Below are 27,477 nucleotides of genomic sequence, written 5' to 3'. Positions count from 1 at the left end.
AGCTATCTTAGCTACGATCAAGTCACCCACCATTGCTCAGCAGCGCCCATCACTTACTGCTTACATAAACCCACACGCCTCCGGTCCTACGAAGTAGTCTTACCTCTTGGGATCAAGGATCGTCACAGATAGCTCTTTAGTATTTAAAATATCTTATTTAATAAAGTACCTTTAAGTAAAGCTATCTTAGCTATAATTAAGTTAACTACTATTGCTTAGTAGTGCCTATTACTTACTACTTATATAAATCTATATACCTCTAGTCCTATAAAGTAGTCTTACCTCTTAGGACTAAGGATTATTATATATTAAATACTCTTATTTAATCAATAGACTATGCCTTAAGTAATACTTATAGAAACTATATTAGAATCTCAATCTACTAATAACACATCCTTATTTATAATAGAATAAGCTAGTGCTAAAATCTAACGACTCTCTGCTCTAGTATAGGCCTTATAGGTAGGGGGTACCTAGAGTATAAAGTATGAAGTTCTACTAATATATAGAGGAAGTAAGAAAGATCTCTAAGGATTTCTTACTTAGTATAGAGGGTATCTTATAAAGTATAAACCTAACTTCCTATATCTAGATAATTAGGTACTCTTTATAATAACTTAGCTTAAAGGAGAAGCCCTTATCTAGTTTAAACCTATATAGAGGAACTACTTAGAATATCTAAAGAACGATAGAGACTCTAAGGCTTAAGCTATCTTTATAGGAGGTTTTGCTATGTTTAAGAAAGCTATTAAGGTAGCTTTTAGAGATTTAGATAAGGAATAAACAGTAGAATAATAGCTAATAGCACTCTAATAAATAGGATCTATATCTAGCTATATTATTAGATTTAGACAGGCTTTAAGTTCTCTTAAATAGGAAGATAAACCTCTAATAGTTATGTTTTATACTAGGCTAAAGATAGAAGTTAAGAATGAACTTGCTAAAATAGACTGACCTAAGAAGTTTATATAGTATATTATAATTATAGTCTAGATTAACAACTAACTTTATAAATAATAGATAGAATATAGGAGATAATAACTATAGGTATATCACTTAAGAACCTCTAATTAAGAAAGAAAAATAGTATGAGTAAAAGGCACTACAGCCTAGGGATCTATATAGTATATAGGACCTATAGAACTTAATGCTATAAAACAGAATAATAATAAGACCTACTATAACTATAGTAAGAAGGGACATTTTACCTATAACTACTAATAGAAAAAGTAAGAAAAAGTATCTAAGCCTATATAATAAGTAAGTATGGCTTAGAAGGCTAACTATAATAGTAAGCACTAGATGACATACTATAACAACACTTATCTAGTATATATCTAAGGTAAGAAGGCCTTAAGATAGTTCTTAAAAGTTATAGAATAACTAAAGGTTATTGCTATAAGAAAAAGAGGGTTATTTAAAAAGAAACTACTTAGGCTAAAGAAATAGAATGATACCCTATTAGGAATAAATAGGATTAAGTCTAGAGACAACTTAGATAAAGGATCTAAATTTATATAGGAGGGAGATATATACTTAGTAGCTATAGAAGATAATAATAAGTAAATATAGGTATAGCTTAAAGAAAAGAAAGACTAGAAGGAAAACCTGTTTACTTCTCTATTAGAAAGTGATGATAAGAAATATAGATAAATAATAGCTACTTAATAATAACTAGCTCTAAGCAGAGAATAGATGATTATTATACTTCTAGGAATAACTTCTTATTAAGTAGTAGTAGAAGGAAGAAGAGAGGTTGTATAAGATTAGGAGGATCTATAACTATATTATAAGGATGAATAATATAATTAGGTTTTATAGTCTATATATATATTTAATAAATACTTAAGGCATCTAGTAAAGAAACTAAAGTACTAATTTATACCTAGGTGGTAGAAAGAATTCCTACTATATATATATTTAGAAGAAGATCTAGAGTATTAGGAGATTTTTTATTAAGATATAATAAAGAGATATACTATTCTATAGATAAGACTTAACTATCTAGTTAACTATATACTTAGATAAAGAGTAATAATTAATTATATTATAGTAGTATGTAAAATTTACTGACTTAGAAAACTAGAGTTATAATATTAATAGTAGAAATTATAAGAAGAAGCTAGAAAAGAGTAAGTATACCTCTAATATAGTTAGATATAACAGTAGATATAGAGGGTAAGAGAAAGCACCTCTAATATCCTAATACTTACTTAGGGTAAGATATTCATCCTAGAGGAATAAGTAAAAACAGGACGACTAATATATATAGAGTATATAAAGTAACCCTATAAAGAAACTACCAGTCAGTCTATACTAAAAAATAATAAGTATTATTATTAGAGAGCTAAATAAACAGTAAAAAGATAAAGGATTTAAGAGCAACCTTTAACCTATTATTATTTATAGTAAAAATATAGCTTAGAGGATATAAGACTACCATATTAATAGATAGTAGAGCTTAAGAAAACTTTATATTACTATAGATAATAAATAAACTTAATATACTATAGGCTTATAAAAAGAACCCTTATAAATTATATATAGTAGAAGAGAAATCAATCTAGTATAATAGAGAAATTATTAACTAAGAGATATTATAAATCTCTATTATAATTAACTTTAAGAAAATACTAATCACTTTAGATATTACTAATATAGTAGAACATAATATAATATTAGGACTACTATAGCTATAGAAGTATAACCCTACTATTAATTAGTTTACTAACTAGCTAATCTAGATAATAAGGTCTAATTAGAAATAATTAAAGAAGGACTTAGCCTTTACTACTTCTTAAAGATAGAATGTATATAAGTTATAAACCTATAGAATATTATTATATCTAAAGAAAGATATGCCTAGAGAGATTATAATAATACTAGAAGAATATCACTAATATAATAAACTATTCTAAAAAGAACTAGAAATAGGATTACTATTATATTCATACTATAACTATAAGATACCTCTTAAATTAGAGATATAGCTAAAATTCTAGAAGATCTATAGGTTAAATAAATTATAGCTAAGTAAGCTAAAGAAGTATCTTAAGAAAAATCTTAGAAAGAGATATATTTAACTATTATAATTATTAATAGGATATCCTATCCTCTAGATACTTAAGAAGAATAGTAAATAGAGAATATATATTAACTATTAATAACTTAATAATATTATAATTAAGAATAGGTATCTATTATTATTAATTATTAAACTCTATAATAGGTTATATAGTGCTAACTAATTTACTATATTAGACCTATTAGATACCTATAACCTTATATATATTAAGAAGGAAGATAAGTAGAAAACAACCTTTTATACCTATCTAGGATATTATAAGTATCTTATAATGCCCTTTAGCCTTATAAATATGCCTATCTTATTCTAAAATATAATTAATAATATATTATAGAAGTACCTAGATAACTTTATTATTATCTATCTTAATAATATCCTAATCTACTCTAAAACCTTAGAGCAGTATTAGAAGTATGTCTACTAGGTACTATAAGCCTTATAGGATGTAAATCTATTAGTCAATCTAGATAAAAGTTAGTTTTATATCTAGGAGGTGGTTTATCTTAGACATTTAATTAAATCTAGATAAGTCTAGATAGATCTAATAAAACTAGAGGCAGTTAAGAACTAGCCTATACTAATAAATATTAAGAAAGTATAATTCTTCCTTAGATTTACTAACTACTATTAAAGGTACCTAAAAGATTATAGAGGACTGATAATCCTCTTAACCAATCTTATAAAGAAGAATATTAAGTTTAAATAGACATCTAAGTACTAAGCAGCCTTTAATTAGATTAAAAAGAATATACTTAAAGAACTAGTTATATAAATAGCCAACCTAGACTAACTATATAAATTAGAAATTAATACATCTAACTATATCTTAAGAGGATAACTTAGATAGTATGATAATAATAGAAAGCTCTATCTAATAATATACTTCTTAAAGAAGCTATATAGACTAGAACTTAATTACTAAATCTATAATAAGGAACTTATAGTGATTATTAAGTGTTTTAAAGAATAAAGACTATATTTAAGTGATATATAATATCTAATTATAGTATTTATTAACTATAAGAATTTAATATACTTTATTATATTAAAAGAACTTAATAAAAGATAGATATAATAGGTAGAATTCCTCTTAGAATTTAACTTTAAGATTATATACTATAAAGAATCTAAAAATAATAGAGTAGATATACTTAGCTAAAGGCTAGACTATAAATAAGAGATACCTATAGAAATATAAGCTATTCTATAGATATAAACTAATAGAAGTATAGAAGATGTTTCTTAATAAATTATACTTATTAAACTTATTATACTACTAGATATATTAAAAGAATAAGAGATCTATTAGTAATATAATAATAATCCTTATATTAAGAAAAAACCATCTAAGAGATTATTAATTAGATATAATAAATAATTATACCTATCTTTAACCTTAAGAGAGAAATATATATAAGAAATATATAAGGCTAAAGCCTATAGGCATAAAGAAATTATATAGACTAAGATAAGAGTCTAAGAAATATATAACTTCCTTAAACTTAATAAGATAGTCAGAAAGATATAGAAATCATACTATAAATATAATAATAATAAGATATTAAGATATCTATCTTATAGAGAACTATAGCCTATCCCTATACTAGAATAACCCTAATACTTAGTAGCTATAGACTTTATTATTAAACTACTAAAGTTTAAAGACCTAATTAATAGAATAGAGTATAATAGTATTCTAGTAATACTAAAGTAACTTACTAAGTATATATATTTCCTTCTGCTTAATAAGTTATATATAGTAGAATAACTTATATTTATATTCCTATAAATAGTAGTAGTTAACTATAGAATATTATATAAAATTATTATAGATTAAGAACTGATATATATATTAAAGTTCTATATATCCTTAATAAGATAACTTAGAGCTAATAAAAAACTATCTATAGTCTATTACCTATAAACTAATAGATAGATAGAATATCTAAATTAGGTATTAGAAGTATATTTATATAGCTATATTAACTATAACTAAGATAACTAGATAGAATTATTACTACTTATATAATTTATATATAATAATATATTAATTAAGATAACTAAAGTCTTACTATTTTTTACTAACTATAGCTAAAACCTAAAAGTATACTAATAACTATAAGATAAGGTTAATATAGAATCTATAATTCTTAAGATAGAATATCTTAAGAAGTTATATATATCCTTAAAAATAGAACTTAAGTTTATCTAAGAATAAGTCTACTATTACTATAATAGAAAAAGGATAAAGAGACTATCCTTCTTAAAGGAAGATATAGTCTATCTATTATAAAAAAACATTATTATAAAGTAACCTAATAATAAATTAGACTATAAGAAATTAGAATTCTTTAAAATTAAATAGAGAATCTTAATATCTAACTATAAGCTATTATTACTAGAAATAATATAAATTTATCTAATTTTTTATATTTTCCTATTAGAACCAACCTCTTTAGGAGTATGGCTAGAGAAACTAATAGAAGTAAAAGTAGAAGAAGAAGAGTATAAAGTTAAATAAATACTTAAGTAGAGAATATTAGATAGAAAGTACCTAATTAAGTAGAAAGGTTATAATATTATAGAAAATATCTAGAAATCTATTAAGAATTTAATATATTATTAATAGAAGCTTTAATAATTCTACTAATAAAGTTAGTATCTAAAAATAACTAACTATTATCTAAACTAATAATACTTTAGTTAATTATATTAAAACTACTATTAGCCTATACCTCTAGGATTATAGAAGACTCCTATATAGCAGCTTTAGACTTCTTTCACTCTATTTTCTCTAGTTTATCTAGATTTTATAAACCTTAGGCTACTATCTTTTATAAATACTTATAGGTATTATGTTTTTATTTATAAATATAAGAAAGATAGGTAGAGGCTTTATTAAACTCTTTTTAAAGAGCTTGTTAATACTTAAAGATAGACTTAATTATTTTCTTACCTACTTCCTCTTATTATTTCAGTCTTTTCTATTTAGCTAAGACTTAAGATACTAAATAGAGAAGTTAGCTAATATAATAGGAAGATAATAAAGAAAATAGTTATTAATAAGAGCCTATTAGAATATCAATATTATTATATAACTAACCTCTTCTAGTATACTTAATATACCTCTTTATCCCTTCTATTATTTAATAAGATAGAGAATAATTAAAGTACTAGAAATAGGGTATAATTTTATAATTATAATCTTTAATTATATAAGTAAGAGCCTTATATTTCTTAAAAGAATTAAAAAGTTTCTGTTTCTTAATATAACCTAAGAATATATTATTAGAAGAATACTAAAAGAATTAAAGGAAGAGTTTAATATCTATAATAGAAGTTTTAGTTCTAGGTAGATAGGTCTTAAGAATAGCCTTAGATTATTAGGATATTAACCTAAAAGGAGGATATTATATTATAAAATTAATTGCTATTACTATAGGGTACTGCTCTTAAGAGCAGTCATTATAATAAGATAGGTAGAAGTGTATAGATTATATAATTACTATAAGATAAGTGATTATAAGTAATCTAGTCACTATAGATCATAATGATCTATTATAATCTATTATCTATATATATAGATATATATCTACCCTTAGATATCTACCCTAGATAGCTCTCTAGTATTTAAAGTATCTTATTTAATAAAGCATCTTTAAGTGAAGCTATCTTAGCTACGATCAAGTCAACCACTATTGCTTAGTAGCGCCTATCACTTACTGCTTATATAAACCTACATACCTCCAGTCCTACGAAGTAGTCTTACCCCTTGGGACCAAGGATCGTCACATAGGTGAACCTTAATGCTATCCCTTGAGGAGCCGTAACTGCACTCACGTGAACTACTTGCCCTCTTCAGTAATCAAGATCCCTGTCAATCCCTGTCTGTGCCACTGTCATTAGCTGGAGATAATCTGGAATCATGTGACTGCAGTTACGGCTCTTCAAGGGATAGAAAACAGAAAACAGATGTCACGTGACGGGCACCCTCCAAGTACTTCCTAGGTTTCCACAGTGCGCAGAATTATCTTAGCCTCAATCAACTACAACATTTTGACCTTCAAGATCGTTAGATCGCTACAATCTGGTGCCCGAACGCCAGAATTGCCTCCTCAACCAGCCTTGTTGGCGGTACCAGTGGATTTGGACCATTCGTATTCGAATCACGCCAAGCGATCGAACCAACCGCATTCAAGTCACGCCAAACAACCAGTCGTTCAAACCAACCGCATTCAAATCACACCAGACCATCGTTCTCATGGCAATCGACCCGTGCCTCCGAGCCCGTCAGATCTTACGATTTTACGGTACACAACACACCCATGCCAGAAAGATCACCAGAGACGATTTGACAAAGGCCCGCGATTTCATTCCAGGCACAGGATGTCTTCAAAGTCGTACAGGGTGATCCAGGAACGACTGTAGGCTTCATCACTGAGCGAATTGGGGAGACCGACTTCGCTTTGGCAAAACTGAAGGATGGCATCGTGTTTGAGAATGTCTTCATGGACAGCAATACTGCGGTCAGAGAATTCGAACATTCTTCCGACCAGAAGCTGGGGGCAACTTACATGATCGACTCCTTCGTGACCGGCAAGCAAGAACTTTTTGGCCTGGGGGAGCGATTCACAATTGGGCGAAGGAGAGGAGAGCACAATCTCTACAATCCGAGACCAGACAGGAAAGACCTGCTCCCAATAGCAGATGTCTGCTATATTGCTCTACGACAGGGAGCATATGCAACAAACCAACCAATTATCACAACAAATCCAATAATCCGCGATAGAGTCTGCGGGTCAGCTCTTGTACGATGCGAGAAGCCAAAGGGAAAGGGCCCAGGAAACAGTGATATTTCAATGACAGGCTCTGTCTCAGCTATGATGCATTTTGCGGATCTACAGTCCCTGCATGCAGATAATGCTCTGGGGTTTCTCTGCTATGCTGACTCTGTCGATGCGCTTATCGATGCCGGCTGGACGGTCGTGAAGGAAGCTGATTTTGCCATTATCAAGGAGGATTTGGATAGCGTGGAGGTTAAGGAGAAAGCTGATGGAGACTCTGGCTCGCCTTCTAAGAAACAAAGACGAGTGTAATATACCAAATGGTAGACCTTAGGGTCGACGTTTCCACATACTCCATGTATGGCCCTTTTGAGGAATCTCTGACCAGCATGCCCTGCTTCAAGGGTTTCAGAGGGGAATGACTATTCTTGCACCCTCCGACAGCTATTCTTGCACCCTTGCGCTCGAGCTAGCCCTATCAGGAGAGGATCGTCCACTATGCTCCCACATCATTGACCAGGCAACTTCTGATGGGCGGCAATGCTAAAAACGTGAAAAGGCACTGCAGCTGGTGATAGTAAGATATCAAGTATTAAAAGCACATTACTTTGGTGATCACTGGGGCTGCTGTGCTATGCTCCCAGCTCCCTGGGTGCGCCGATACCCAGCCGGCCGGCTGGAAAGTGGCTTCTTCATCCCTGTAACCTACTCCGTACTTTGACAGGGACATCAATAGGTGGACGTCTATCTATCCGGGTGTCTTGTGGCCACTAGCTAGACCTGCCTAATCCGTGGCACCTCTTGACCTTCGCCTCCACACCACAAAGCCCGATGTCGCGGGGGGGTTGAGTGATAAGCTCCATTCCACCCAGCCCCTCTGTTTCAGAGGAGCTTCCAACCTGTATTCATATTTCGACTGCTTCTACAAGCTAGCGAGTATTTCTGTGTTTGATATCCTGGTCTCGGCGCCGTGCTTGTATGAAATAGTAGAGCGGCAGTAACAGCAAGAGCAAGGCTGGACTAACATCATGGGTTCCAACGGGTCCAAAGTTGCCCAGGACACAGCGCTGCACGAGAAGGCTGTCCTTGAGCGCCTCCGCGCTATGCACATTCAGAGTCACGATAGGAGCGATGAAGGCTATGTCTACGTCGATGATCAGAAATCGGAGCCGGCGGATCAGATCGATGAGAAGGCCGCCAGGGCACTCAAGTCGAGGACGCCGGAGAATATCTCCGTCTCACAGATGGGCGCCTGGCAGAAGTGTCTGCTGCAGGATCCAAAGAACAGGCAAGTATAAGTATGCCCGGGAGGCGGCTTTAATAGTGGGCTCACAATACCTCCAGGCTGGCTTTGGCTGCCCTCTCAGCAAACAATCCCAAGGAACTGCTGTTGTCTCGTGCCACCCAGATCGCGGATCAGCAGGTCTTCAACGTCAAGATCCCCTTCGAGGGTGGCCCCATCACGAATCAACGCAGCAGTGGCCGGTGCTGGCTCTTCGCGTCGACGAACGTCTTCCGGGTGGCCCTGATGCAAAAGTACAACCTCGAGGCGTTCGAGCTGTCGCAGGCATACCTGTTCTTCTGGGACAAGCTGGAGAAGTCCAACTGGTTCCTCGAGCAGATCATCTCGACTGCGGACCAAGACCTCGACTCCCGTCTTGTCCAGAGACTGCTCGGCGAGCCCCTTAGTGACGGCGGCCAGTGGGACATGGTCTACAACCTGGTCGAGAAGTACGGCCTGGTGCCGCAGAGCATCTACCCGGACAGCTACAACGCCATGTCGTCCGGCACGCTCAACGCCATCGTCTTTACGAAGCTCCGCGAGTACGCCCTCCAGCTGCGGGACCTGCTCGGCAAGCCCTCGACCACCTCGGACAAGATCCACCAGGCCAAGTCCAAGATGATGCACGAGATCCACACCATCCTGACTCTGACCCTCGGGCCCCCGCCGTCGCCGACCGACGAGTTCACCTGGAGCTTCCTCGACAAGGGCGGCAGGGCGAAGGAGGTGCGCGCCACGCCGCTCACCTTCTCCAAGGACATCTACAGCTCGGGCTTCCGGGTCAGCAGCGCCGCCATCGCGCGGATGGTGTCCCTGGTCAACGACCCGCGGCACCCGCCGCTGTCGCTCCTGACGGTGGACCGGCTCGGCAACGTCGTCGGCGGGCGCGGCGTCACCTACATCAACGTGGGCGCGGACGCGCTGAAGCGGGCCTGCGTCGCCATGCTGCGGGCCGGGCTGCCCGTCTTCTTCGGCAGCGACGTGGGCAAGTTCAGCGCCGCGGCGAGCGGCGTCATGGACCTGGACCTCATCGACTACGAGCTCGGCTTCGGCGCCGGCGTCGGCATGCTGGGCATGGACAAGGCGGCGCGGGTGCGCACGGGCGAGAGCGCCATGACGCACGCCATGGTGCTGACGGCGGTGCACGTCGACGACGAAAAGTCCGGCGGCCGGCCCGTCCGCTGGCGCGTGCAGAACAGCTGGGGCGAGGCGGCCGGGGACAGGGGCTGGTTCGTCATGAGCGACGCGTGGATGGACGAGTTTGTGTACCAGGCCGTCGTCGACCCTGCGTTCCTGCCCCGGGAGGTGACGGACGTGCTGGACCAGGAGCCGATTGTGCTTCCGCTCTGGGACCCGATGGGATCGCTGGCGTAGGAGTTTGGTGTGAGTTGGTGTTGCGTTTTCTTTTTTTTTTGCCGGCAACGAAAGAGACGTGTCGGGGAGAGAGAGAGACAGGGGGCGGAGATCTTGACGCGAGTAATGGTTGTACGTTTTTTTGAGTATTCGTTTTACGATACATCAGCACACAATCTTGAGTCACCTCTCTCACCTCTGATCATTCTCTCGCTCGGTCAAGCCCGAATCAGTCGTCAATCGAAGGATTTTATGGAGACCGAACAGTATCGAGCCATGTCTTATGTTCGCCCTGTTGTTCGCGATTGGCACAAATGCCCGTGGAAGTCCAAGGTGCAGTTAGAGCATCTGTTGTCAAACACAAGAAAACTTCTAGGATAACGTGTTCCATTCTTCTGTCTCTCTCTCTCTCTCTCTCTTTTATTTTCGGGATAATTCCGTATCCAGTTTTTGGGGCCTCGAGCCGGGCCCCATGCACGAACAACGTATACCGTCGCACTCAATGGGCGACCGGCTTTAGGTTAGCTGCATTCCCGAGCCTTGAACACCGGCGGGCGCCGTGCGTGCGTGCGCGTACGTATGCATTCGGGTGTAGTTCCAGCGGTTGCAAATGGGGGTGGAGTGCCCATGGAACTCCGGTCGCGCCACCGGCGGGCGCCGACCCGATGTACCACAATTGCGCAAAGATCATCGAGGGAACTGCAGGTGGAAAGACAAAGTCTGTTCAGGTTACCTTTGTTTTTTTCCCGTATCGGGACGGGGGTGAGGGGGGGGGCACGGGCGGCGATGGAGCCTTGCTCTGCTTTTTGCTGGTCCCACGCCGTCCCGGTCGGGAGGGGTGTCCGTATGTCCGCCGGAACCGTCTGTCGTGTCCAGTCGCTTGGCCCACCCCGACTTTTACACGACAAGCCCCAGCCGCCCGCGGGTTTTGGATGGATTGGGGACTTTGCAGCGGTCTCTCATCTGCATCGGCAGATCGCAAACGAGAAGCAGTGCGACGAAGCACCGACAAAAAAAGCAAAATAAAACCGCCCGACATCTACCGGCGTTCCTCAGCATGGGAGGAAGATCTCCATGCAGTAGCTCGCTGGGTCTAGCTTTGTTTTTTTGTTAACCGAGGATTGGGCATCAACTTGATGGTTTCTTAGCGGCAGCATGTCCGTAATACCGGGTCGACAGTGCGACTTGAGGCAAGAGACAGGCGACAAGAGACGAGCAACAAGAGACAGGAGACAGGAGACAAGAGACATGGCAGTCCGATGGGATTCGTTGCTTGATCGAGCCCGGAGCGTATGGAAGCTAAGCAGCCTCGGTGCCAAAGATCCGCAATGCAGTTGAGGGTTATTCTCCAATACAAGTACAATTCCCTCATACGTTGTGCTTGATCAGCCTTCCATCCTTGGATAGGCTCAAGGAATCCGGCCTCGTTGCAAGGATGGTCCTGGTTGTAGGATGAAGCCGGCCGGCCCTTGGGCTTCTACGGTTGTTATGACCTCGAGCCTTTCACCGTTGGGTTGGAACAACCGAAGCCCAACATCACGCCTGGCAACGGACGGCTCCTGCTCCACAGCCTGTCACCCTGTTTTTTCCCATCTCAAGCGAGTGTGGAGTGGTGGCCGGAAGCCCAAGAGGGTTTGCGATCGCCGCCGCCGTGTGACCACGAGCTGGGCCGGCCCACATCGCGGGTGCAAACAGAGGTAAAGAAAAAAAAAGGACAGGGTCCAGGGGTAGTTGACCACATACAAGTACAAACAGATCAATTGGGGATTTCCAATTAGGCTGGATTCGGCCCTGGGGCGAGCAGATGCGGGAATATGCAAGCGAGGGGTCGTCTCTCATGCAATGAATGGTATAGCAGTGTTTTCTTTTTTTTTGGTCTTTTCGTTCCTTTCTCTCTTTCACGATAGCGGGCATTTCGGGGCTGGTGGGGTGGCAAAGAGAAGAAGAGTCGCATTCCTGCCACCAAGGCATCTTGGCTGCTGCTCCAGATATTTTTGGCCCCTATGACGACAACCTCTGATTTACGAGACGGGCTGGCCCGGGCGCGAGACCTCGAGACGAGATTCTCCCTCGTCCGAGTCTAGAACTGGTACGCGTTCTGTTTGTATGTAGGCCTCAGCTGATCTTATAGATCACTTAGGCCGCATTATGAGAACTGACCTCCTCGGGGACAGACCCTTGCCCGTTGTCGAAGCAGGTTCTTCTGCCGTGCATATGCCTCGCTGCCCTGGAAGTCACAGTCGCAGTGCGTCTGGATACGGAGAATTCCCAGCTTCTGGAACAGCGGCCCAGCGGAGACATGTCGCACCAGGGATGCAAGTCAGGAAAGGGTCTTGTAAGTCGGTGGAGCCCCCTCTTGGGGTCTTCGGGTCTTGGGGTCTTGGGCCCGGCCCCGGCAAGCAAAAGCGGGCTCTTCCAACGTTACTATTGATGCTAACTAGTTAATGTAGTCGTGCTAGTCGAGGTGTCGACGCGGGAAGCTCCCAAAGAAGCATGTCTACCTAGGGACGCCAGACACCCACCCGTGACGAAGCAAGGGAGGGGTGGAGGATGGGAGGAGGGGCTCGGCGCGTGGGAGAGTGGGAAGGGGGAGGGCGGACCGGTTCGCTGGGCGCTGGAGACAGGCGGCGGCGCGCGCACCAGCAGCCAGAACTGCTTGGAAAGGTGGGTGGACGTCATCGCAACAACGCGCGCTTGGGTTGCATGCCACTTGACCGTTGTGCGTCTCTCTCTCTTACCACTTTTTTGTTGTTATTCCCCCCCCCCCCCTCCCTCTAGACTACCTACCTATTAGTTACTACCTAGGCACTCGTACATGTAATCCCGCCACTCTTCGGGCAGCATGCCGTGGCAGCCAGTCGCTGTGCTAGTCAAACGTTGGCTGACAGACTGAAATTGGCCGATCATCCCATTTCTCGCTCTCGTGTGCTGCTGCCACTGCTGCCACTTGCTGCTGTGCTGCACCTTTCCCACTCTTTTTTTCCTGTTCCCCTCTCGAAGCGGGCAACGCCGGGCTCGCATGCCTTGCAGAAAACAAAACCGACCGTGCTCCACCCAGGTCTGATTTGTGATCTTCCCTCGACATCCCCCAATCCCTGCTGCTGCCACAGAGTGCTTGCAGCTTGCAGCATATTATCTGGCCTGCAGAGCCTCACAGCGAACAGGATCGATTCCCTCGTTTGCTCGCTTGCTGGCTCTCCCTCGCGCTCACCACGCTCACCACGCTCACCACACACCCCGCCTGTGGATATCCTCCAGGTGGTCTTTCTCTCGGCACCCCCTCAACGCCAGCCCAGTGGTCTGTCTGTCTGTCTGTCTGTCTGTCTCTCTGTCTGTCCAGGAGCGTCGCCGGGTTCTGGACTGCTCTTGTGACCGACCCGGGCCCTGGTCACAACCACCACCACCACCACTCACCACCACCCTTCTCGCTCGCTGCATTTGGCCCGGATCGCACGGCTAAAGAGCGAAATTCCCCATACCATACCCCGCGTCGTGGGAGGCAGAAAAAGGCAACCACCATATCTGTTTCCGGCGCCGTGGGAATACAGGGTTGCCTTGTCCAGTGCGACACCAAGCAAAAATACAGACTCGGTCTCTGGCTTTATCTCGGTACGGGTCTGGCCAGTGAGCCGGCAGCTGTCGGTCACCGCAAACCCCTCCCGTGTCGTTGCGGGAACTTCCCTCCCCTCCACGCTGGCCTCGTGTGCCAGTGAGCAGTCGAGTCTCACGCGTCGCTGGCAACGCATCGCTCTGTACCACAAAACGACGCTGCTCGTGTTCTCTGCTGCTGGATTTGTGGCATCGCATCGCTGAGACGCGAGAGAGGAGAGCCGATAAAAGCACTCCACGAGAGCCCGCCACCCGCGCAGCCTTACATCCACATACGGACCTACCTTCCTACCTACTACCTACATACATACTGCATACAAGCCGACGCATGCCCGTCTGCCCATTCTCTGGCCAGCACATTCGTGGGAGGGTAGCACGCGTGCCACAGGCGCACTCATTGGCGCAGACGACAGGTCCGTACTTGCACCCCCCCAACTGTTTTGCTTATGTACATCTCCTCCCGTCGTATGCATCTGCGCAAGGAATAAAGAGGGGTCGTAAGGTCTGACCCTGTTGCAGGCATTGCAGGCATTGCAAGGGTCTTGACAGTCACAACCCCACCAACGACCACCGCGCCGCCCTCTCTCGCTCTCCTCTTCCGCTGGCTTCTTAAGGATAAGGGCCACCACACCCCTCATACCAGCTTCCTCAGCCCAAACAGATCCCAGACACAGACGGCTTTTGCACACTTTATGCGAAAACTTACGACCGTATCCTGTAGACAACACTCCCTTTACTTGCCTTGACCTCCTATCCTTGGCACCGGCTGGGCGGAAGACCACGATATACGATATAAATCATCCCCGGAACCCCCGTTCTTCGGCGACAAGGCTGACTTGGGCTCCAATCTATATACTACTGAATATTCCCAAAAATAGTTAACACGGCAGCTTCTTTCGAATGATTGCTGCCATGGAACGATACCCTTATTACCAAGCCGGCAGGCGGTCGTCTCCGCCGCTCGCAAACCCGGCCCGCGCCACAGTACCCGCCGGCGTCGGCTACGGCTCCATGTATGGCGGCGAGATTCACGTCATGCCCACCTCCCGCCACGAGTCGAGCCACAGTCGTGGCCACTCCACCAGTCACCGTCCCACAGTCGCGGTCCCGACGACCACGACCAAGTATACGGTCAGGACGGACCCCGTCAACAGGAGCTCAAGCGTGCGAGAGGTCAGCCGCTCTCGCCGCTCCTCGACCATGGACTCGGCCCACAAGAGGCCCATCATCGTCATGACAGACGGTACTAGTGCAGATCGGTCCGCCCGCTCGCCTACTCGGGATCCCTACCGCTCGAGCGAGGAGAACCAGTATTACAAGGTCACTCAACCCGCGTCATCGATGGCATCACGCAGCCACACCCGGAGCTCGTACAGCGGCCATGATCACGCACCCTACAGTGCGACACTCGACAATGACGAGCTAGCCAGGCTGAGAGACCGCCAAGATGTTCGGCTGCCAAACCGGAGTCATCGGCACAGCGAGACCAAATACTCGCAGCCTCCGGCTCGCCATAGTACGAGCTCGGTTGGGTATGGGGCTGAAGGCTACGAATACACTAAGCCGAGCGATCTAGCACGGTACGACTTGGAACACGACCGACCTCCACGGAGGCGGCGGGAGAGTTTCGATCGTGAATACCATCGCCCATCGGTCAGTGTAGCAAGTGATCTGTCCAGGACGTACGAACCCAGCCGGAGAGGCCCCCCGCCTACCAGCCGGGGCCTTGACAAGCTGAACAGGAGTGCAGCCGCCGGGATCTACGACCCCCCGGAAGTCCGCATGCCTTCGATTCCACCGGGCGTCCCCGCTGCACCGCTTGCCGAGGCGAGACCTGGCCGCTCGAGCACGCTTGGAGTTCCGGAGAGCGCCGGCCCCCGAGAGAGGAGAAGCTCGTCTCGCCAGCGCCCTGCCTCGATGTACCAGGAGACACTGCCGCGCTCGTCCCATCACGATGATTACTACGTTGCTCGTGAGAACGATCTCGTGCAGCGGGAGCTGCGTGATCGTCGGACAGAATACTACCCCAACGATCATTCTGCAGGGTCTCATTCATTTTCTGACCGGGTCGGGTCGCGCGGGTTCGGCCTCAGGGTCGAAGGCAGCGAGTTTGACGAGCCTCGGCGTGAGGCTGAGTACCGCGACTACGGCGACCGCAGGTCGAAGCGAGATTCCCGCCATGGCTCCGACTCGCGAGATTATAAGCGCAGATCCGACGAGGATCTGGAGCCACCTTCCCGGGACGATCGCCTCGTGATTGACGAGACTCGACCTCCCAGGGAGTCGCGCACACGAGTGGATGAGCCGCGGGACCGGAAAGCGGACAAGGATGCCGTACCCGTCGATGATGCTGATGAGCCCAAGCGTCTCCGGGATAAAGTTGCGGCCGGCATAGGCATTGCTGCCACTGCCATTGGCATCGGCGCCTCCGGGAAGGAGAAGGAGGAAAAAGACGATAAGAAGGACAAGGACGAGAGGGACAGCAAAGAGCCCCCCCGCCGCCACAAAGAGGCTGTCGATGACCGTCGTCGACACTCTGACGAGGTTGATCCTCCTGCCGCTTTGCCCGAGAAAGAACGCCATAAGCCACGCCGTAGAGATCATGATGAGAACGACAGGCCAGAGCTTGACATTGTCGAGCCACCCAGGCCAAGACCAGGTAGAGACTCGCCCGAAAGCGATCTCGAGACCCGCGAGCGGGACCGCAGGCGGCGTGACGCCGAGGCCCGGCTTACGGGCGAGGCTGTCGAGGCAAGAGGCTCCTCATCGTCAGAAGAAGGCAAGCCGAGGACGCGCATCCGCCGCAAACGCGCATCAGATGCCTTCCGGCCCAACGACCCTGCTGACTTGATGGACATCAAGGCAAAGCTAGCGGCCATGGAGGAGTCGTCGAAGACGGAAGCAGAGAGCGCGTACAAGGGGTCCAAACCATCCAAGAGGGTTTCGGACAGTAGAACTGTCGCACGTGCTGCGTCTCCTGATGGCGAGAGAAGAGCGCCGGCCTCGCCAACAAAGCGCGGATCGCAGAACTCGGACCTTGGTCTCGCTCCGCCGCCTGAGGACGATGTGCGAGGGCGGGAACTGGCCCTCGCCACCCCGGAAGAGAAGCAAGTCCGCGTGGTGTCGCCGCCCCGGGACTCGGACGAGAGGAAGCCGCTCAAGGGCATCCTCAAGGCTCCGAGCTCCAAGTTCCCCGAGGAGGCAAACCCCATCCGCGAGGGCGTCGCGCCGCACAAGGACGACAAGACCAAGGCCGATGTTCCGCCTGGCGCCCGATGGACCAAGATCAGCAGGAAGCTGGTCAACCCCGAGGCCTTGACGATTGGCAAAGAGCGCTTCGAGGTGCGCGACGACTTTGTGATTGTGCTCCGCGTCCTGAGCAAGGAGGAGATCCAGGGATACACGACTGCCACGGCGCAGATTCGAGGTGGGTTGCGCTTTTCTCCGTTCCCCTGATCCTGGCCCCCGTTTTTTTCGTTGTCTTCCTGCTGTCCGCGTCCGCCTTCGCCCATGCCGACCGTCCGTGTGTCCGTCGTCCCTTGTGCTTCGTGCCTCGTGTGACTTGCGCCCAAAAATCGCCCAACCCACGCCCATCCGCCCGCCCGCCCGTCCCGTTTCCGAATCCACGTGCCGACCGTGTCTCTCTCCTAGTCTTCGTACTCTGCAACCCGCTTGCATGGCCACGCCATGCCTGCGTCTTCCCTCCGGCTCTTCTTTTCCTGGTTCTCTCTTCCTTTTTACTTTGTTCCTCCCGAGTTCTAGTCGACCTCCTTTTTTGGCAGAATCATGTGGAAACGGCCGACGAGCTGACAACCCAATCTTTTTGTTTTATAGAGATGCGAACGCAGGACCATGAAGACCGCAAGAAGGACCGGTCTCATCGGCACCGTCGGGACCGGGGTGACGACGACGATGATGTGAGAGATCGTGACCGCGAGAAGGATAGAGAGCGCGAGCGTGAGAAGGACAAGGAGCGGGAGCGTGAACGAGACCGGGACCGTGACCGGGAACGGGAACGGGAGCGTGATCGCGATAGGGGCGAACGGGATAGAGACCGGGAGCGGGAGCGGGAGCGGGACCGAGACCGGCACAGACGCCACCGGTACTCTGACGAGGAGGACGAAGTCCCGCGGTCGCTCGAGTATCACGGGCACCACCACCGGTCGCACCGTGAGCGGGACCGCGAACGCGATAGGGAGCCCATCCCCGCCGATGCTTGAAGGGATCCGAAGCCCGAAGTTTGTTCGATGATGTATGATTTGAGATTTTTATGTTTCGGGAACTGCATCATGACTGAACGACTACGAATACGACACACGATGGATCGATATTGTCATTGGCATTTTTGTGTAAGACAAAATAGCGTGGTGGACTTGAGCTTCTGGATTTGGGACTTTTGATTTTTCTCAGCGTTTTACTTTCCGTTCTGGGATTGGAAATAGCGTTGTTTTTGGATACGTTCTAATGGACATGTAGTCCTTGATACTTTACTTGCGAGGCATCTTGGGAGCGGGTGAGGGCTTTCAGGGCAGATAAAATATACCAATTTAATTTCCAGTTTTGGCCTTTGAGAGCTTTCCATATCTAATGTAAACTTTTATGGCCACTGTGTCTAGAAGGCACACTCAATCAATACACAAAGTCTAAGTAGCATCATATCGTCGTGGACTGTATCCAAATTCAGGAGAACAGTTCATCGAAGCACTTGAGTGAATTGAGAAGTCTGATGAGAGTATCTAAGCATTGCCAAAGACTTCTTTCATACATGAACTGTCGTGTCGTATGCTTGAAAGACCAGGAAGCAGCTGGTCAGTACTCCCACGTTCATCTCGCAAAGCTCATGTCACTCGATGCCAGGGTCATGCTTTCCACCCGAACTCCTCTTGGACTGGGCGCCGTCCGAAGACATTGCCCATCCGAGGCTGTCGACTCGCTCTCGAGGCCGAGCGACATAAATCTTTTGAACCAGTGTAGAGTCTGGCAGCCCCAAAGGCGATATGTGCACTTGAAAGGACCACGATGACACTCATATCATTGAGCTCCCAGGCGAATCCTATATCACGGGGCGCAGTACACCTGAGTGATCGTCGCTGTGCAGGTAGCATACATGAAATACAGCCTCGCCATCCTTTCGCCCAATGTCACTGGGCGGTGCTGGAGAGAACGAGAGCCTCGCATGACCAATGATTTCTCTTACATGGCCGTCCGTTTTGCCACTTCAAATTGACCGATATTCCTGCTATGAACACCGGCACGAGAAAGTTGGGTGTATGGCACTGTCTCTCTGTGACCCTCAAACCCGCCTCACTCACCTCGCGCACGCCTTGCATTTCCATCTACCTTATCACATGTACCAACCTTTCTCCTCTTTCGGCAGGATAATCCTCGATATCGTTGCACACACTACGGCTACATGCTTTTACGCCCCGTTTCTCTGCTTGGAGTCGTTTTTCCTGCCAGCCAGTCTTTTCACCACCTAGGTAAGCCACCCGTCAACAAAACCATCGGCCATATCATCAAAACCCTCTACGGAGTAGAGTACGCTACGACCCAGCCAGGTCCATGAACCCCCCTGGTCTCCCCTTCCCGTCAAGAACAGACGCGCTCCAGCCTCACAAAAAAAAGATTACAGGGGGAACGAGCAAAGGGGGGGGAAACAACACAAGAAGACACGCACGGGGGGGCGAGGGAGGCATAAACGCGCGACTGCAACGCCAAACACCAAACGGGCACGCGCCCACCGTCCGTGCCCCAAACGACAGGCATACGCACAACCCATCCCCCCTCCCCTGGACTGCCGGCAGCTAAATTGTTCAGGGGGGAAAGAGAGAGAAGAGGAGTGTGTGTCCAGGGGGGCCTACCTAGGCAGGACAGGGTAGCATCGAGCAAGCATTTCTTTCTTCTTCTTCGTCTTCCACGACCAGACAAGGTAGGTACTTTGTGTGGCGCCATGTGTGGGCGACCAAGGAAAAAGGAGACGAGGCATGGGAAAGCAGATGCACTCTGTACATAAAACAGCCCTTCTCAGAACTTATGCTACCTTGGAGATTGTGATGTGATATGAGAGCACCTCGTATGCTTGCTGCCTTTTGTCAAAGACAAAATCGAAGAGGAGCAACGGAGCAAAGAAGACCCAGTCATCGTGATCAAGCAGGGGTACACAAGAGAGCGAAAGAGAAAAGGAAGATTCGGTAATCTACAAGCAGGTCCTCTGCGACCTCCCGGGCATGCCGGAATTGCAGTAGCAAAAGATGAAAAGTATCGGACAATTACCGTCATCACGTAATAAAGGATGCGCAATTTGACAATGGGCTGCTGGTCTCTGCACGTCAAAAAAACACCGTTTGTCCCCGCTGCAGAAAGCGAGCAATTGGGAAAGTGGGAAATGTTCACAAAAGGCGGCACTTTTTCCGTAGCATCGAGAGGACCAGAGCAAGCGAGACTGGAGCTCTTATTTTTAGGAAGTCTTGGCGGAGCCTTACGAAGCGGCCATCACACCCCCTGGGCCCCCGCATGTAATTTGCATCAGAGGCAAGAGAGGCACATCTCCTTACTCCGTACCTTAGGAAAGCTTCCGGAGCTAATGAGCTGTCGACTCTCGTATGCCTCCGCGTACAGCACCATCTAGGAAAAGCCAGTTCTGAGCTTGACATGATCTCATCTCCGGCTGCGTATTGGGCTACATCGGTCCCATCAGACTCTGCTCTCCGGGAGCCACATGACAGGCGCACGCCGCGCGCGTGTGTGCCATCATGGTGCCCGCTGTCCCGTTTGCGTTGCAAGAGCTTGCACCGCACAACCATGGGAAGGGACCGCGGCCAATTGCGACCTGATAGGAAATGATCGAGATGGGACCGCCTATTGACCTGCAGACTGGGTGATTTCTAATCATTTAGCGAACAAATGACCTGAAATCCGGATACCTGCAGGACATACGTCTGAAAAAAAAAAACCCTTCCTTTTGCCCCTATGATGCTTTCTTTTTACGGTCAGAACGGGGGTTCTTCCCGATGCCGAGGAAGAGGTGGAAAATGAAAAGAAGAGGCCCCGGACGAAAGAAGCAGAGATCAGCATTGCTCTTCTTTTTGTAAGAGCTAGGTACCCTCCCGGGGAGAGCTACCGGTACTGTAGTGCAGGCGGCGTGCAGCTCCTGAGAGCTCCACCTGGGAAAAGGAAAGGCGTCCGCCTTCCATGCTGGCCACCAACCTACAGCGGCCGGCACCTTTCCTGTTTCGCCTCCGCTGTGGGAGTTCCGACCCTCCGCGGGCCGTTCCCACTCCCTCTGCCCTACCGATTCAGGTCAGTCACTGGTCCAGAGAAAGTGGCATGCTGGTGCGATTGTGGTAAAGAATGGGCTTGCTTTGGGCTGGCCCGCACCCCCCTGAACAAGAGACCAGAGCCAAATGACCCCCCTCCCACTCAAACGCACCCGAGCTAGGTAGTTAACAAGCCTCCCTACCTGACTCAACGGCTGCCTTTGCGGAGCAGATGAGACATTGACCAGCATGAATAAGCTACTGGAGCTCACTCTCTCTGCTGTCCAAAACGGGAAGTGCAGGACCCATGCAAATGAAACTCACCGGCGGGTGGGCACGGGACTGCAGGGATTCATGGCATTGATCGAGACCTGGCCGCGCGAGGCTGATCAAAGTGGCCAGAAAGAGTCGACGTGACCATGCCGGGTTTCTCCTCAGCGACAGGGACCGGCCGGGATCCCGGGTGGGACCGTCTTGTTCGTCAAGCAGGTCCTCTTTGGACAGGCGAACAAAAAGCCCAGGCACACGCAATGTCCAGGGGCTTTGCCTGCAGGGGAAGGAGGATGGGGACTCGAACAAGGATCAGGATCCTCTCTCATTGTTCCGACCCACCCAGCTCTGAAGGATTAGAACGTTTCCCCTTGTTACCGCGCTCGTTCTGCTGAGACGCCCGGAATGACTCCAGCACCTTGGTCGATAAAGTACAGACAAGCACGTTCCCTATCGACAAATCGTTGGATTGGGCAGTTGATCGGCGGAAACACGACTGCTTTCCTTTCCATGACCCAACCTGAGGCGGGCAATGTTTCGGTTTCTTGCTCGAGTGGCTCACCATTCGGTCAGGAGGTCCGCCTTTAGTGAGGTTCAGAGAGTACAGGGTACCTCAAGTCCAGCAATTTGCTGCGCCATATGACTTGGACGGTCGTGAGTACTTCGTACAAAGTAGAGTAGAGCTGGCAGCCACTTTGGTTCAAAGTTCCCCACAACTGGGAAACGGCCTGCTTGCCCCAGCCACTTGGAGCCTATTGAAGTCCAGAATGTACGAAAGTGATCAACAAAGGTTATTTGCGAACTGCTTCAGTGGCCGTTTGGGCAGCAAAAGCCTAGGTCGTTGTCCAAGCGGGACTGGCTAGCACGGCTAGCCCTCGAGCAAGGCTCCGTGTCCGCGATACATGGTCTAGACCATCCATTGATTGGTAGTCTGTAACCTGGGCCTTTAACGATGTTGGCTTCCAACGTTCAGACCTGCGAGAAGCAGAGTAGCACTGCGATACCTGTGGACGCGATTGATCATAAAATTGTCCGAGAGACTAGCGGTCAGGCTTGACAAGCGGTCAGGGTTCCATGCCAGCCAGCCAGCCTGGCAGGCATGATAGGCAGTCGAGTCGACAGGCGTAGTCCCCGCACCAAGTATATTTGTATCTCGGAGATCCACACGATGCTGCAACTTTGGAAGAAGCAACCAGCCGAGGTGGCTGGTGTGAAAGCAAACATTGATTCTCGACGCGTTCGGTAGTTCCATGGTGCACTAGAGGAGGCATTGACGTGGCAATGTGCCTTGCGAACTGGCTGAGACATTGTCTTGATTGTGGGCGTGTCTTGTCAAGCCTTGGTGTTGTTGTAATCAGCAATGGCTAAGTATATGGTTGAAAAAGCTTCGCTGTGGACCCTTTCCTGGCCAGCATACCGACTCTGCTCCAAGCCAAGTATTCAAGTCGGGCGATGTGACCCTGTGAATATGATCAAGAGTGGGATTGTGGTCTTTGGATACGTACTTGCTGGCTAGGTAGCTATCAGAGAAGAAGGCATCCGAGTAGTCACGACTGCGTTGTTTCTGTAAGCTACTGTAGATACAAGTAGACTTGGTTGAGACAAGGTCAAGCAATGGATTATCCTCGCCTTTGGCCGACTCACCCCAGCTGCATGGCCGTTAGTGGGTCGGGAGAGGTGTGGACGCTTTCGTAGTGCATGTACAGACATGGATGCCTTGCACACTGAGTGCGAGAAGGGCGCGTGGCAGGCCGGGTTAGCTCAGAGTGCTCAGTCGAAGTCCTTGAGTTGCTGATCAATGAGATGAGAAAGGACCGAGAGTCTCGAATTACGAACACCGAAACAGTTCAGTACTGTGAAGACTTTTTCGGCTTGTGCGCTTTGAGTTGTGACAGCTTGTGATGTCTGCGATGGATTCGTTCTTGCAAACCCCACGCTGGTGTCTGAGGTCGTGGTTGGCCGTTCCAGGTCTCAGGGTCACGATGCACCGTAGATTTCCTCGTCAATCGGCCTGCGATAGGGGTGGTGGTAACCCCTGACTGGTGTATGGGTCATGGTGACCAGGATGGGCTGGGGGGTTAGTGGCTTGCCCTGGGAATTGCACTGGATTGCATCCAGTCTACTTCGGTGGCTCACTATCACCTTGGTACAAGTAGATGGAGAGCTCTCGACAGTGCTGAGTACGACGTCCTTGGCTGCTGCAATGTGTGCTGAAATGGAAGATGAAGCTTGTAATGAAGTATCTAGACGGCCTAAGCAATGAAGGACGGTTAGAATATTAATATTCCCATGGGTAAGAAATAGGACAGGGGGTGTCACGAATGTACTTGTATTGGGTATCAGATGCAACTTGCCTTGATAGATGCAATGATGAAGTCGATGTCTGGATCAGATTTTGAAGCTGTGCTCTTGGAGATAGGGAATTCCGGAAAGATACGCGAAATGAGAAGTCATCGTCAGATTCCCCTGCCTAATGATTGTGGGAGGAAGCCACACCTACTGAAGGAAGGTTGTCGCGTGGAGCAATTGCCGTGCCTGGGTGCTACACCCTGTCGTCCCTTCCTCCTTCTCCAAGTACAGGCCACGCACGCAGAATGTATTCAAGGTTCCACACTCTCACTCCAGCTCTACAAGTACTTACGAACATTATCCGAGACGGTTCGCCAAATTCCAATCATCCGTCTTCTCGGGTTGCGAGCCGCTGTCGAGGCCACTGCGAGCCTCGTGCCGTCGCTGACTTTCCGGCAGGCAGGCCGTGCCGTGGTGCTGTGCGGGTACAAGTCTGTGTCCGCTGGGCTGAGGAGTGGCCGGTGGCTACCTGCATGTACCTAAGGTAAGTGGTGTAGCAGACGTACCTCCTCAGTGTGGTGGCGGCACCGAGATCCCCTGGATGCCGGCCCCATTTCCCGCTACTAATTTATGCCAAATATTCAGACTCACTGCGTAGTTCATCTACTAATCTCTTTGACCCTTTTCGAAACGACTGGAAGTGGTCCGATGACACGTCAGGTCTATCATCGATTAATTGCGATGCTCTGGAAGAGTTTGATATTAGCATCTCATCCACGCACGGCTAGCTACCCTGTCTGACACAGGTACTCCTCATTCCCACAGCCCCCCCTGTCAACTGCATGCCATGCACACCGGTTCGACAAGAGCTTCCTCCCTTGTTCGGCCCCCATACCATTCCAGCCGGGAATCCCTGGACACCCGTGTTCCTGGTGTGTTTCCCCAAAGAATCCCGCTAGCCACCAGGGCCCCCTGCGCTGCGTAGCACCTATCCCCGTCGGATCCTGGAAGGTGTAGGGCGGCGACGGCCGCGGGCACCAAAGCACCGGTGCCGCAGGGGGGTTGGACGGGAAAAGCAAATGTCATCGGCTCCCTTGACTTTCCCCTCTCTCCTCACCCCTGCCCGGGAGTGCCCAGTCGGCCCACGAGCGACGGCCGCGCTGGAGCAAGGATCCTGCACAATCCAACTACTGTATGTACATACATGCGCACTACATATGCAGAGCGACAGGTACAGTACATAAGTATGTACATACCTGCCCAATTCAATTGAGCCAGTGGTAGCCATCTGCGGGGTCAACGGTCAACCGTTTGGATCAACCCCTGTTCGACCCCAATTTCTGTTTTCATGGCCAGGGGCGGGCATGGTCAACCTTGCAGTTGAGCAATTGGACGACTCGACTACCTTAGTTATCTGTCTGCGTCGCGAACCAATCTATGCATTTCAATGTCAACGTCAAAGCATATGCAAAGTTTAATGCGACGACGTCAGCCGCCGGAAGTTCTTTGCGTCTCCTGAATTCGTTCATTTGGTTGTCGACGTAATAATGTGCCTTGTGCACATACCATGCTTAAGGCACAAAGCCCTGCAGTTGACATGGGTGCTGCGAACTCAATTTAAGCAACACGACCGCACCAACTTTGCTTATCCGAATATTTGGGATGACACCAGTCAACGTCACAAGCCCGAGATGCACAGGAGCTAATTATTCAGCTCGATGGACGGTTCAGCGAGACGTTCTAGCCGAAGCGTCGTTTTCCTCAACGCCGCCCTTGACGCCGTCCACCTTCCTTGGCTTGGGGATCTGCCCCTCCATACCAAAACTCGTAGCTCAATTCGTCACTAATCATAGCATCGGGTACTTGCGCTCAAAAGTGATGTATCGCCCTGGCAAGTTCAAGACGCCCCCGAGTGAAACTCTACGCGCAATAGTAAAAACTTTGTTCTTGCTCCATGTGACCCTGTCCGTGGCCGAAGCCTGCAGCCAGGCCTAGCGGGCTCGATCCGACCCGTCTCGAGTGCTACAGTCCTGAGATCGGCCGGACAAGATTTACAGACAACAACCAAGTGCTTCCACACGCACGCATCACGTTGTGTTCCCCTGGCCCTTTCGTGCCGGGCTCTCTCTCTTAACGGGCTTGTATCGCAATCAATGCCCGACGTGAGATTCGTAATATAACAACCAAGGTGTCCGTGCCAGATGGACAGATAGGTAGCCGAACGCAAAGCACCTCGAGAGTGCGCATTTTGTCTCCCTCGAGAGTGCGCATTTTGTCTCCCTCGAGACGGGGAGACTTGGGCGGGAGTCTACATTAGTGGTGTAGTCGCGGCGTTACACACTAATCTCAGTAAAGTAATTGAGGCCGCGCGCGCCCGTCTCCCACACCGCCGGGGAAGCGTGCCTGTGTGTCTGTGTGCCTCTGTTAGCTTCGCGTGCCAGCGAAAGGTTGGATGAAAATGAACAGTTTACGAACCCAAAGGTGCACAAGGCCCAGGTTTCTTCAATATCTCGTCACACATGACGAGCATGCGTACCAAAAGGCCGCAGAAAATGGGTGGCGCTTGTCTCATCTGACCCCTGTTCCCCTATTCCCAGCCGTCCAGGCCTCCCTGACTCGGCCAGCAAGCGTTCCCGAGGCCGGCGCTGTCCGTCGAAGCAAGCCGGGAACGAACTCCACCGCGGGTATTTTAGCCTGGGGCGCTCGTTCCCACACTCGATGACAGTTGCCTTTCTTTTTTAGCGCAGGCGACTATCTATCTAACTACCTGGTATGCAGCTGGTGGGCGGGCGGGGAGAGGAGCATGGAGGCCTGACTGGGAGGGAGGGGCCAGGAAGGATGGACATTGACCAAGATTGCATTCGTCAAGACATGGCTTCTACCTGGTTACCGGTGCAAGCAAACAAAACGTGGCGTTTGTTTCACACCATTCAATACATATCGATGAGTCTTCCTTTCTTTGTCGATCTACTTGTAGTCGACCTGATACGTTCGTCCAATGTTGCGGGAGTTTTGTCAGATGGGCCAACATGTGCGCGAACTACCTAGTACTAATGCTGATTAGTCCTGATGGAAAGGAACCAGCGTCTGGTATCAAGACCGAGAGATCGTACCTACATCGTGGCTACACTGCCCTACATTGATCGGCAAAGAGGCCTTCCTATTACAATAGTACGGAGGCGTTCAACGTGCTCATGGGAAACGCCACCTTCCTTTTAGTTTGGGCCAGGCACTTGGCATTGCAAGTAGGTATTCGTGGATGCCCAGTCCTGACTTTTTGTACACAAGTCACTCGTCGTATGTCATCCTCTGATGGAGGACGTATTGCGTCATGAACCCCTTCCCGCGAAGCTCTCGAGTAGTCTTGGGCCTCGCCGCTGGACTCTGGAGAACCGGAGGTTGAAGCTCCCTTGCTTTGTCTTACTCTGTTGCGTTCTTGTCGTCACCTATCACCAGCACCATCCACACCATCCCCGGTGGCACACCCCCGACCATCCACACCTAAACCCCCCGTCTCCCAGACCCCAGCATCCGTCTCCCTTGTCAGCC

The 27,477-nt window shown here is 47.8% G+C and overlaps 3 protein-coding genes across 3 annotated transcripts; all 3 read left to right on the top strand.

Annotated features, from left to right (window-relative positions):
• Positions 1 to 7,593: 7,593 nt before the first annotated feature.
• Positions 7,594 to 8,181, top strand: E0L32_008430 (uncharacterized protein; the record flags this gene model as incomplete). The annotated part of the gene is made up of 1 exon (XM_031143284.1): positions 7,594 to 8,181. One exon carries the CDS (start codon positions 7,594 to 7,596, stop codon positions 8,179 to 8,181), a length of 588 nt encoding a protein of 195 aa, XP_030992407.1.
• Positions 8,182 to 8,897: 716 nt separating this feature from the next.
• Positions 8,898 to 10,525, top strand: E0L32_008429 (uncharacterized protein; the record flags this gene model as incomplete). Its single annotated transcript, XM_031143282.1, has 2 exons — positions 8,898 to 9,130; positions 9,214 to 10,525. 2 exons carry the CDS (start codon positions 8,898 to 8,900, stop codon positions 10,523 to 10,525), a joined length of 1,545 nt encoding a protein of 514 aa, XP_030992406.1.
• A 4,500-nt stretch (positions 10,526 to 15,025) lies between these two features.
• Positions 15,026 to 18,333, top strand: E0L32_008428 (uncharacterized protein; the record flags this gene model as incomplete). Its single annotated transcript, XM_031143281.1, has 2 exons — positions 15,026 to 17,540; positions 17,948 to 18,333. 2 exons carry the CDS (start codon positions 15,026 to 15,028, stop codon positions 18,331 to 18,333), a joined length of 2,901 nt encoding a protein of 966 aa, XP_030992405.1.
• Positions 18,334 to 27,477: the final 9,144 nt, after the last annotated feature.

The sequence above is a fragment of the Thyridium curvatum genome (genome assembly GCF_004353045.1).
Source record: "Thyridium curvatum strain D216 chromosome Unknown NODE_55_length_292940_cov_83.935894, whole genome shotgun sequence".
In the NCBI taxonomy this organism is placed as follows: domain Eukaryota; kingdom Fungi; phylum Ascomycota; class Sordariomycetes; order Thyridiales; family Thyridiaceae; genus Thyridium; species Thyridium curvatum.
This window is presented reverse-complemented; position numbering and strand designations above follow the sequence as displayed.